The sequence below is a fragment of the Carassius gibelio genome, chromosome A7 (assembly GCF_023724105.1).
Source record: "Carassius gibelio isolate Cgi1373 ecotype wild population from Czech Republic chromosome A7, carGib1.2-hapl.c, whole genome shotgun sequence".
Lineage (NCBI taxonomy): Eukaryota > Metazoa > Chordata > Actinopteri > Cypriniformes > Cyprinidae > Carassius > Carassius gibelio.
In genome coordinates this window covers 35,414,250-35,427,423 of record NC_068377.1, presented here as the reverse complement: position 1 = coordinate 35,427,423, position 13,174 = coordinate 35,414,250, and the positions used below count along the sequence as shown (strand labels likewise).

The 13,174-nt window shown below is 36.2% G+C and overlaps 1 protein-coding gene across 4 annotated transcripts in view; it reads left to right on the top strand.

The window, feature by feature from the left end:
* The first annotated feature begins 3,078 nt into the window (after positions 1–3,078).
* The window catches only part of LOC128017380 (aryl hydrocarbon receptor nuclear translocator 2), a 69,176-nt gene continuing 59,080 nt past the window's right edge, over positions 3,079–13,174 (top strand). Inside the window, exons 1-2 of one of the 4 annotated variants that reach the window (XM_052602744.1) lie at positions 3,079–3,410; positions 12,250–12,364. In XM_052602744.1, coding sequence (XP_052458704.1) covers positions 3,380–3,410; positions 12,250–12,364 — 146 coding nt within the window. In that variant the 5' untranslated portion in view covers positions 3,079–3,379. The remainder of the gene's footprint in view (positions 3,411–12,249; positions 12,365–13,174) is intronic. The other 3 variants (XM_052602747.1, XM_052602745.1, XM_052602748.1) reach the window with 3 other exon arrangements.

Genomic DNA, 13,174 nt, shown 5'->3' with positions numbered 1-13,174 from the left:
TTAAAATTACTTTGATTTGAATATTTGATCTTTATTTTTATTTTTTTTTGTATATCAAAGTCTTTTCAACATCAATTTGCCACTGGGATGGATACTCTCTAGTGAATGGGTGCCGTCAGAAAGAGAGTCCAAACAGCTGATAAAAACTTCAAAATAATCCACAAATAATCCACACCCCTCAGTCCATCAGTTAACATCTTGTGAAGCAAAAAGTTGTGTATTTTAACTTCAGATGAGTCCTCTATCCATAATATCGCTTTTTCCAGTGAAAAGTCATTTTATCTGAATCAGGAGAGAAATCTGCAGAGAACAAGCATGTTTACAAAGCCGGTAACACTTTAGAATAAGGTTCCATTAGGTAATGTTAACTACTTTCGTTAACATGAACTAAGCAAGAACAATCCTTCTACAATCCTTTACTAATGCATTATTTAAATCAAAAGTTGTGCTTGTTAACATTCGCTAATGCACTGTGAATTACCATGAACTAACAATGAATAACTGTATTTTCATTAACTAACATTAACAAAGATGAATAAATACAGTAATAAATGTATTATTCATTGTTTGTTCATGTTAATTAATACATTAACTAACATTAACTAATGGAACCTTATTCTAAAGTGTTAACACAAAGTCTTCAAGCCAATTTGAAGGATTGATGGATTGGAGTTGTGACCTGAGGGTGTTAGCAAATTTTCATATCAAAAATCAGTGAGATTTTGTTGTTTCACAATATTTATGTTTTGACTGCATTTTTGGTCAAATAAATGCATCCTGGGTGAGGATTAGATTTCTTTCAAAAGATCTTACCGGTTACAAACTTTTGTACAGTAGCGAATGCATAATGAAGAATGAAACTCTTATACTTAAGAAAATAAGTAAGAAAATAATGTTGGAGTTTTTTGGTGAACTATTCCTTTAAGATTTTCAGTAGGTGAGTTACTGAAGGAGTTGCTTTGAAATCCTTTTGAAGTGCTCGGAAGTGCCAGCTATAAAAGACTCCGAATTAAATTTAAAAAGGAAAATGGAATTCCTCTTTCAAAGCTGTTACTTGGACATTAATTTATAATCTCAAGATTAAAAATGAGTTTAAAAATATGGCTTTCTTTTTTTTCTTTTTTTTTTACAGGGGGGCTGGTGAGATAAAGACATTGATGGGTGCCATGTAATGATTACTTTTGAAGTTTACAGGGCTCAGTTTTTTACTGACTGCTGAATATTCAAATTCAGTGAACGCACCACATTTAGTTTTGCTTTTCAGTTTGATCTGTCAACCCTGCCTTATCTGTGTCTGTTGTTTTCTTTGCCCGGAAGGCTTGTTTAATAAAGAAGAGGTCAGCAGAACTTCTTATGCAGGTGTCTGCAGTGCAAGAGCTTATTAAACTAGGGCAAAGCAGCACTGCAGAGAAAGCAGAGGAAGGGAAAACTGGCACAAATCTAAACACTGTTGCAGAACACACTATGCTCATGAATACTATTGATTGTAGTTGCACTTTACTGAGTTAATTTCTATCTATCTATCTATCTATCTATCTATCTATCTATCTATCTATCTATCTATCTGTCTATCTATCTATCTGTCTATCTATCTATCTATCTATCTATCTATGAAATTTGCCCATAAGGATCCCCTCGACCTTCTCTTGTGAACATCACTCATTACTTGACCCTCACTTCATCTGTAGAGAGAAAATTGGTTTTTACCCCATCATAAATCATCAAAAGCATGCTACTGTACTGGAACACTGGAGAATTAATGTTTTTTTCTCATGTTTGTGTTTCATCAACTTCATATAAGAAGGGAACCATTACTTCGGTGAATTTGTCTTTGTTAAAAATGCATATAACCAGTTGGAGTCAACCAAGAGCTGTTTGTGTCCGAAACCATGAGCATTAATGTATCTCACCACTGGCCTGATAAAGTAACATGTGCATAAAGCTTAAAACATTAACTTTGGGATTTGGGATCAATTCAGACTAACTTTCATGGAACAGTGTGTGATGCTAAATGATTTTGGAGCACTGTGATAGGACGGGTCACTGTAGGACAATGGCATTCTTTGGGACCTTGTCCTCAATAGAAATCTATTCATGGGATTCCTCTTTAGATTGTTCTCCAGGCACAGATTAATCAGGAAAAGCCCTATGGAAATAACACTAAAATTATATTACACCCTTGACGTTCTATAGAATCCTGTGGTGATTTAGTTCACTTATCCACTTTATTTTTGAGATTAGATTGCGCAAGGCCATTTGTAACTTGAATTTGCAAGGCTTCCGGTGTCATATGTAGGCCTTTTTTACATTAAAAAAAACTGTATGTTATTCTGCTAGAGACTGCAATCTGATCTTTGTTACCATATTATGTTAACTCATGCATGAATTAATTCAGGTGAGATTAATTAGGGTTGGAGTTAAATTCTGCAGGACGCCGGCCTACAGGAACAAGTTTGGAGACCCCTGATATAGGCTATTAAAATAATGACAAACATTTTAGCATATAAACAAACATTTAAGACATGCTTGGCTATACCATACAGCCAAATATATATATTTTATGGCCAAAATATATTTTAAATATAGAACGTATGATGTAAACAGTGCAGCTTAATTAAATATGTTTTCAAAAGTGAAACTATATTTAGTTTATTTCAAAATTTATTTCAAGAATAGGCAAGAATAATTTTCAAATTTTACTGTACATTCTTCAAATGTGACATGTGAATGTATTTTCTTGGTTGTAAGTATGTGGAGGCCAAATATGCTTTTAAAATATATATTTTAAAATTGTATTAAACATACCAAAATGGGCAAAAATATATTAATCGAAAATATATTTACATTTGGCTTGTAATTTAAGTAAATATATGGGAAAAAAATAAATAATGATAATGAGACAGTTTTGAATTATGAGTTTGAAACTAAATCATGAAAACAAATGTGACTTTTGACTCGAAACCTCGCATATGCAGGCTAGTGTGTGTAGTATTCTCGTCCAGATCTCAGGACACACAGTGATGTCTGTGCTCATGACCATAACAAAGCTACAATGCCAGACTGGATTCCAGCCCGGGGTTGAAGTTCTTTGAGGGCAGAAACGCGCCGAAGCTGTTGCGTGGATCCTGCATTCATTAATTCAGTGAAGTCTCGCGGTGTCCACGCAACCTCCCAGACATCTTGCGTTTGTCAGACCGCTACGAATCTGCTACACGCACGAGCAGAAACGCAGCAGAGTCCCATCCGGCAGTGCCATCACATCTTCACATGCGGGGGCTGAACTGAGTTTGCGCGCTCGAGACACCCGGAGAGCATCGCGTGCGGCGTTATTTTCGAATTGTGCGTCATTTCTGCATTTCTTCGTTTCCACCCAGGCAATATGGCAACCCCCGTCGCTGTAAACCCATCGGGTGAGTAGCGATTTTATCCTTTCGCTTTTAAATACAATGGATATGGCGTTTAAACGGAAACCGAACGTCGGCTTTTGACGCAATATTGTGTTTTGGCGATAACAAAAGAAACCGCGACGCTTTAAACGCACTCACGCACGCACGCACGCACACCCTCCCCCCCACGCAAGGAACAACAGCGACATTTCGAATTTAAAACGCTACATTATATCATCGCTAACATAACATTTAATGTTTCGTGACTATAGAACGTTGACGTCAGAACGAAATGTATCACATTTGGCTTTAATCTTCCGCCGCTGTTTGTTTGCTCATGCAAATTAGACGCTGAATACATTTGCTACAAGCCAGTACGTGCTTTGATTTCCTTTATAAGCGACTGTTGGATCTGATACGTCGTTTATGGGACTGTAATAGTGATGTGGGGATATTTTGTTATGAGCTTGAGTATATAGCACACATAACCGCTTCACTTCCTCTGCCTGTTGATTCCAATGCGAAAATGCATGTGTTTTGGTCAAGTTTATTATCATATGTTCAATGCGAATTTCGATGCTTCTGTGACACACAATTATTATTATATACAAATAGCAGCATAATAAGTAGCAGGCATGAGACAAAACGGTAAAGTGACAGTGCGAGTTGTAAACAAAAGCACGAGATGGCTGGTGGAAGACTGTCATGAGCTCGTGCAGAGAACTTTTCAATGTAAGTTTACAGGAAACTGTGAAGGTTTTAGTCACTGAATAGAGAAAGGCAGTGGAATTGTTGCTGTTTTAGGTTTTAATGCTGCTCTGCCTCCGGAGTCACGATTGTGTGGGCTCCTGTGGTCTATTTTAGTCGTCACAGAATGTTCTCGTGTTAAGATATTTTATCAACTCTGAAGAACAACCGAGAAGGATGTGGAAGATCAAACGTGTGAAAATGGAATTTAAATAATACTTAAATTAGCAGAGATGCACAGATATAGAAAAGCTGTGAAGTCAAAGTCATGCTCGCATAAGGGGTATGAAATAAATTAGTTTTTTTTTTTTAAATGGAACCGTTTATTTAATGCAGTTACTATTTTCAATGCATCAGTTTTATTCAGATACCCAAACCAAGCAAAATATGCAATCTGGTGCAGTTGTTGTAATTTTTATGATCAAAAAGTAAGATTAAGATTCTGATAGCTTGTAATGTAAACCAATGAGGTCTTTATAGACTATGTGCATTACTCTATATCTCCCAGTAAGATGATATTTAAATGCTTCTGTTTAATGATCAAAGCTCTGTAGTTTCAGAACATATAATGCAATGCAATTCAATGATGACTGAGAGACAAACATACAGTATAAACCTTCCTCAAAAGCCTGATGGATCATATTTCCTTCTCTCATTTTCAAAAAAAGAAATGTTTTGGTAAAGCAACGTATGTTGCTTGAGTCCAGTAAGTGTTTATGTCGAAACTTTCTAAAAATATAAAAGTTAATATTTATTTTATAAATATCAGTAAACATTTCACAGCAAATAGACACTTATAATAAAAGGCATTTTACTTGCTGAAAAAGTATGAACTATCAATCAGACGACAGAAGGCATGTAGTAGATGATGTGCAACAGGTGTTTGGCAAAGTTTTAATCATGGCCTTAGAAATTCATGCATCGGCTATTTTTACATGCAGTAAAGCACAATACTATCTGCTTTAATTGGCCTGATAAAACTGATACTATGTTTTTAAAAAAACATACATCTGATAAATTGTATGCAACAGATTTCACTCAAACTTGGTTAGTGACTGTTCAGAGGAAACGTGTCACAGAAACCTACTGCTGCTCAGTTTATTCATTCACTTGCTAAAGTAATTTATGCTCCGTGACTCCATTGCTTCCATGAACACTATTTTCCCCCAGCGGGCAATTCCTTCCCCAGCACCTCATTGTAAATGCAAATGAGTCGAAATGAATAAAGAATGTTAGCGTTATTAGCACCTGGTTGACACACTGGGCTGCCAAGCACGCTTTAAAATGCACAAGAGCATTCTGGGGTGGAGTCACATGACTGTAGTTGAACTGAAGGGTACCTTGTTTTAAAAGCGGCTAGCTTTTATTTCACTTGCTTAACAAATCTATAGGCCATCTGTATTTTTCCCCTTGTGCTTAACAAAGGGCCTTGGTTGCAGTGCAGCTGCGATAAGAACATGTTTCATACAAATAGAGGTAGGCGTTTATGAATGGGGATTACAGGCACAGTTGATTAGCAACAGTTCGGACTGTTTGCCGACCTCTTGTGTTTGTGAAGGAAGCCTTTCTGTTGAAAGAAGTGATGGATAACAGCCAGGACTGACCAGAAGTGAAGCATTGCTAAAAAGGAATTGTGTGCATATGGCATATGGTGTCTGCTGCATGAGCTAGCAAACGGTGTAGGATTGACTTTATTTATGTATTTTTATTTTGAGTAAGGCTGAGGTTGATGTATGATGATATATATATATACTGTGTGACAACATAAGTTTGTGAAATTTGCTTTACTCTTTATACCATATTCAACTGATATGATTCACAGCTGTGTGTTTATTGACTGTATATTTCAAAGTCAGAACTATCTGTTTTATAACATAGTTTCACTTTTTTTTAGTCTTTATGTTAGGTTTTTTACGTTTTCTACAAAGCCCCTCCTTCCGACAAGCACAGTCTGCTCTGATTGGCCAACTGACCCAGTGCATTGTGATTGGCCGAACACCGCAAGCACTCGTTGGAAATGTAACGCGCCTTTCCTTAATCACAAGTTTCATCTTTCAAAATAAATGTAAAGACAGTTAATAATGTCCTTATTTTATCATCAGTTCAAGCCTGAAAGAGGAACAGAGTGGTGTGACAGACGCAGTGATGAAGCGCATAAGTGTTTGCAGACAGTACAAAAGCCACGGATGTTTAAGACAGCTGACTACACTGTGTGACCCTCTCTCTCTCTCTCTCTCTCTAACACACACACACACACGTGCAAAACACCGCATTTGAACAGTCAATAGCAAATACTTAAACTAATAACAAAGCACACTTACAGCAGCTGATTCAGAAGCACCAGATTGTCATAGCAAAGTCAGAATGACCTCCTCTCCGTGGTTCATGAAACGGTCGTCCATAAAATGCATTGCTGTTCTGTTTGAAGTAATCTAAAAGAGTCCTAAATGCATCTACTTGTGGAAGGCCAAATAAAGTGCTTTTGCTTTTGCCTATATACACACACATCTCCCTGACATGACTGCTTCAACACTAACTGCGGTTACTGAAACCAGACTTTCGTTCTTTGTGTGAACATTTGGCAAATATTTCCACATAGTGACATAGACATGTGGGGGCGTGTTTAAACAAGCTGTTTTAGGGGGGTGTGGCAGAGTCTTAACTTTGATAAAGAATATCTGTTTGGGTTTGAGACTTTAGTCTTTGCAACTTTTTCAGATCTTCTTCATGCACCAAGAGCTTGTAACACTCCAAAGTATTATTAATAAATATTAATAAATAGTGTATTAGTGTGTTTTGAGTTCTAAAAGTTACAATATGAGACAATGTGAGAACTACAATTACCATTGTGTGGCCAATTTAATTCCGGTGTGCATACTGAGTCAATCCTTACATTAAATGTTTGCATTTGCATAACTAAAGCATGCTTTTGATTTTTCTGTTGACTATCATGTCTGAAATATCTAGAACATTTGGCAGCATGAACTTTCTTTGGCTGCATAACAATAGAGCAGAACAGAAGAGTCATTGTTCACATGTGCGTGCTATCAGAAAAAGGATGTTAATTCAATAGTTTGTAGTTTCTTCCTTTAAACTTGTACATTTCTGAACTGTTCCCGCTCTGATGCACTCAGTTGAGAAGCTCTTTTCTGCATGGAAATGTGCCATGTGTCGCTTCGGCCCATCGGCACCCTGGGATTAAACTGCTTCAGTCACACTGAATTGCTCCTTTCACTCTCTTTAAGGGCTTCTGGAGAGAATATAGGAACTAAATGCGTCAGTGCAAACCGGGTTATTTTCCATTCTTTGTTTTTGGTCATCCTTGTGTTTGGAATGGCCCGATTCCATCTTACTCTGTTGCAGCTTCTGTTTTTATAGGCTTTTAGCAATTATATAACAAGGTTTGGTAGTCCATTCTGAAGGAGCTAGTTAGTTTCTCAAATGCATTTCTATGGTTCACTCATGTTAAAATAATATACAGGGCTACAAAACCCCTTTTTGAATACAAAATATGCCTTTTATGTGATTTGCAATGAATCACTTTGTGTTGTTGTGGAATGGTTGGAGAGGACAAGGCTCCAGAGTGTTACAAAAATGTACATCCAAAATCCAAATTTTGTTCAGCATTCCGTTTACATTATTTCAGTCACCCTGCATTCTATTATCAGCCACTGAAACACCAAAATCGACTGAGCCTCTGCCGCATACCCAAAATCCTTTGCTGAATCTCAAGTCCTGATAATCCGGATCTAAATCATTCCTCCGTAGAATCAATTTATCTAAGTTTATCCGCCAGGGGTCCAAGACAAAGTGGTGTTCTGGGAAGGATTTCTTTACTTTTTTACTTTGCTCATTTGGTCTGTTTCTGTCTCGATGGAATTCATTTCTCAAACAAAATGAGATGTGCTGTCCACATTTATAAAGCGCTTAGACATTACATGGGACCCTGTGGGACAGTACCAAGTGCTGTGCAGATGTTTTGTTCTGGGGTGGATCTGAAAGGGAAACGGGCCTCTGGTCATTAAAATGATCCGGAGGAGAGAAAAGAGAGGGAGAGAGGAGCGTGTGAGCTGTTGAGTCGTGATTTAAAATGAGAGACAGCAGCGTCCTATCTGTCTGCCAGCCATCACTCCATCCCACGAGACAGATTAATGAGTTTGACCTAAAGGGCTTTCTGACAGAGAACGACAGCGGATGAGGAAGCTTTAGAGCGTTCTGCAGAGCAGTAAGGCGTCTTAAGTGGAGCTATTTTGAAGAATGTTCACTCACCAGCTTTAAAAAACATTATAACTCTGTAACATGTTAATGAATAGTTCAAAGTGGAAGAGTTTGCTGAATCTTTAGACAACAGACCAACAAAACAATACTTGAAGTGTTTTTGTTGAGTGTCATATTTAATGGATCAAATAGTATGATATAGCAAGAAGTTGGAGCTCGTATTTAAAACCTCAATTTTAAGTTGCTGATGTTATTCTCAAAAGATGAAATTCTGATAGCTTGTAATGTAGATCAGTGAGCTCTTCATAACGGTGTAAAATATTTATGTAAAATGAAATAAATATATCACCTAATAATGTCTTAGTAAGATGGTATTTAAATGCTTACATTTCTGATCAAAGCTCTGTAATTTAAAAATATATAATGCAATGCAATACAGTAGTGATTGAGAGATGAACAAATAAACCTTCCTTAAGCCTGATGATCATATGTGATACTTGCATTTTAACATTATTTTTCTAAAAAATTAAAATAATAACATGCTTCAATACAGGAAGTGTTTATCTTGAAATATTACTTTGTATAAACACTCGTGTATTTGTGTATTTAAAGATTTCACAGTAATTTTTTTTTTACATGTATACTAAAAGGCCTTTTACTTGCTGAAAAAAAGTAAAAGTCAGATGACAGAAGGCACAGAGTAGACTGTGAACAACAAAATATTTAACTTGGAATAATAATATAACTAGAACTAATAAATGCCAAATAATCATATACAGTGTATATATATAATGCAAACAGAATTATTTTACCTTAAAGTGAAACAGAAAATGTAAAATATTAACCAAAACTGTAATTGTATTTCAATTATACTAAAATAATACTGGTTTGTGTAATCACAAAAGTTAACTTTTAGCAGTCTTAAGTTGCCATTATCAGGCCATTTTTAAGGTTACTAGTATTGGGTCTCCTACAACAGGATGACATGTATGCATGGTCAAATTTTTTTTCGTTTTCTTAATATATTTAATTTCACCTCATTTTCCATCGATTCTCAAACTTTATACAAAGCTGTTCTAAGACTCAGTTTTCTAAACCCCTCCTTTCAGTGAGCCTGCTCTGCTCTGATTGGTCGGATGGCCCAGTCTGTTGTGATTGTTCTACCGCATCAAAGCCACTAGAAGGCAAGCCTGCAACCTTTAGCCAAAAACGAGTAAAAGTACGTGAAAAAGGAGACCAGTTTTTTTTTAAAAAATGGATGTTAATGGAGGAGAGGCTTCACAATGCTGAATAAACTGCTTTTTAGAAGAAAAAGCTTATCATTTTAGTGAATCAACAGCCTATCGGTTAATTTTCAACATGTTTTACACTAAGCAATACAGTTTACACCAAAAAAAGTGCCATTTTATAACATAAGTCACTGACTGGTTAAGGCGGTACAGAGTCAATTGTTTCTTTTGGGAGACAATAACTTTTATTTTTGCGCATTTTCAGCTACATTACACACTGCATAAAAGGCAATACTGTAAATGGCATAATAGGGGCACTTTATTTTGGAATTTCCTCTCATGTATTTCAGGTTTCTCTTTGTACCTTCAAATGAACTGAGGTTTGAAATATAATGTGTAAGATTGTAAACCTCATAAATGAAGAATGGAAACTCAGCGAAAGGGTCTGCTGTGCTCCGGAGTATGGGAGAAGTGGAAGGCAGACTTTATCAATTATTAATCTGATTCTGCGATCATCAGGCTGAACATGTCAGAGTGTGTTCATTTTCTCAGCCAGCTGCTGTTGGCGATTTTAGTCTGAGCTGGTGTGTGTGTGTGTGTGTGTGTATTACATATACTGATGCTGTTTTTAATTAGTGAAGTGTTTTTATGGTATATCTGTGTCTTGCTTTTGTGCACAAATACATTTTTCTTTACCTCAGAAAAGAAACACCATTGATATTTATGAAACAATACTGATAATAATAAGAAATCAGTATATTAGAATGATTTCTGAAGGTTCTTGTGACACTGAAGACTGAAGTAATGATGCTGAAAATTCAGCTTTGCATCACAGGAATAAATCACATTTTAAAATATATTCAAAATAGAGTACAGTTATTTGAAATTGTAATACTATTTCACAATAATACTGTTTTTTACTGTATTTTTGATCAAATAAATGCAGCCTTTGTGAGCATGAGAGACTTCATTCATAAACATAAAAAAAATGTACCGTGATGTAGGGCTGTGTATTGCCGATACGTATACGTATCACGATCCAAGGGTTGTGATATATTGCGATACATTGCGAGACTGTAAGCAAGGGGAAATATTTTTAAGGAAAGCATATATATATATATATATATTTAACCAAAACACACTGGGATGTGCATTTGCAATAATCAGTCCCTGTAACATTCAACCTAATTGTACCACTTTTTGTGCAGTATGAGTAAAGAAGGTAAATATAAACCGGATCCTTTGATTAAATGTATACATATAAACATGTACAGTTTATTTTATAAAGAAGACCATATATATATTTAGTTTTAAAGGTTCACAGTTTAAGTTTACAAGTACAATATACAATGTCATAACATTTTGATCTGAATAAAATAATAAAATCTGCTTAATATCAATGTAAAATAAAGTGCTTACAGGATTTCTAAAGAAACTAAAAATGTTTAAAATAAGTACAAATACAGATATTCTTTCATCCGCCATTACTAGCAGCGAACTATATCAATGCTAACATTAGTTGCATGCAGGCGGCAAGGAACTCGACCGGAAGTTGAAGTCGGGTGGGGGCTGCCATCTTGTGGCAGAACTTCACTTGCGTTAGCATTCCCATTGACTCACATTCATTTTGGCGTCACTTTGACAGCGAATAACTTTACATCTGAGGCGTTTAAAGACCGCGTTTGTCCATTATTTGTTTCTAAAGATACACGACAATGTATAAAGGGCTCCATTACCTTCTATGTTACATTATGGCCCCGTAGAAACAGTTTTTGTAAAAAATAGGCTAACGATTGCGTCATAACCACGCGACTCTCTGTCGCATTACCGTACAGACAGAAGGAGAAGCTCGCAGGCAATTAACTTAAATTGGCGTACTGTCGTTACATTTTAAAATACTATACAAAATAATTAATCAGAATACTTACTCCTGCTCACTCACGCCAAAGAACTCCCCGCTCAAGCTCGCCGTCTCTGCAAGATTAACGATGGCAGTTTGCACGCACAGCTACTAGAAGATTTACATCTGCCAGACAGGTTGCTTACGTCGAGTCTGCGCGTCAGAAACGAAAGTGCTAAAAAACGCTAAAAATGGGCTTCACTTGTCTCAGTTGAGTTCCAATGGGGTCGCTGTGTCCATTTCTTTTACTGTCTATGGTTGCATGCCCTAATGCTAGTATCTCCTGTCACTCATGACTTGTTCAGAGATGAAGACTCGCATCTAGTGGTCGCTAAATGAACTAAAAACAAAACAATTGCCATGAATCTTGTATGATAGATAGATAGTTATAAAATATATATAAAATGTTTTTATTTTTTGTGTAAATATCGATATTCCATTTTTGAGAATCGGTACAGTATCCTCAAACAAAATATCGCGATACTCACGTGTATCAATATTTTCTTACACCCTCACTGTGATGTGCATGTCAGTGCATTGATTATACTACAGCCCGACTTTGTCATCAAAGTTTTGTCAACTCTGTGTTGAATTCATAAAGTGAATCCATGTTTGACATGATTGTATATACACTATTTATTTGAAATTAATTCATGTTTATGATTTTATAAGTGGGATAAAAGTCATCTGGCACTGATACACCAGCGGTATGAACATGAAGTCAGTATTTCTATGGTTGGTGGTGAAGAAAGATGTTTGGCTCTTTCAGAAATGGGCTCGGATCTGCCGGGACCAGTAGCCATGCCAGGCGCTGTGGTGGGAGCGGGTCAGGTCAGGATGGCAGGCGCCATGCCAGGGAGAGGAGGCAAGCGGAGATCAACGGGGTGAGTTACTGTGCTAAACGGCATGTTATTCTCATAATAACTGGTCGACCGATATATTATTATTAATATTTAAGAAATTTGAAATCATTTGACAATGGATTAAAAATAAATGTGTAAAATAAACACACTTATACTTTAGATGTATTTTTCACAAATAAATAGATATTTAATAAAAATATAATTAAAAAGGAAGTAAACGCTGTAACCAACAGGGGACTCAGTATTCTGGGAAGTTTGTGTGCACTGGGAATCATATTTTTCAAATAAAGCCAGGGTAACACTCATTTTACATACAGCACACATTGAAAATGACATGAATATGACAGTGGGCAAATGCATAAAGTGCATCATAATTTGAAATCACAGGTTTAAAGTTTAAAGCATTCAATTCACACAGACCGACTGTCACACAGAGAACACGCGATTATGCTGATACACATACACACTTCACAAGATCTCACAGCTGGATTCGACTAAATTTGCAAGGCTTGTGAAATTAAATATTCATTAGTCAAACGAAAAAGTATTCTAATGTTTGCCTTTCTATTATTACTAATATAAAAGCAATCATAATAATACATTTTGTATTATATAATAAAAAACTTATCGGCCGAAGCCGATATTTGAAAAATGCCAAATATCAGCCATATCGCTCAACCACTAATTATAAATGCTCTCTTCAATATTACACGGCAAAGTTAAAAATGGTGTCTTGCAGATGGAGAAAAAAAAGTCAAAATTACCCATTTTTATCAGTTGTTTAGCTGCACAGGTTTTGGCCCTTTTTGTTCTTTCTTTAATTAGGGTGGA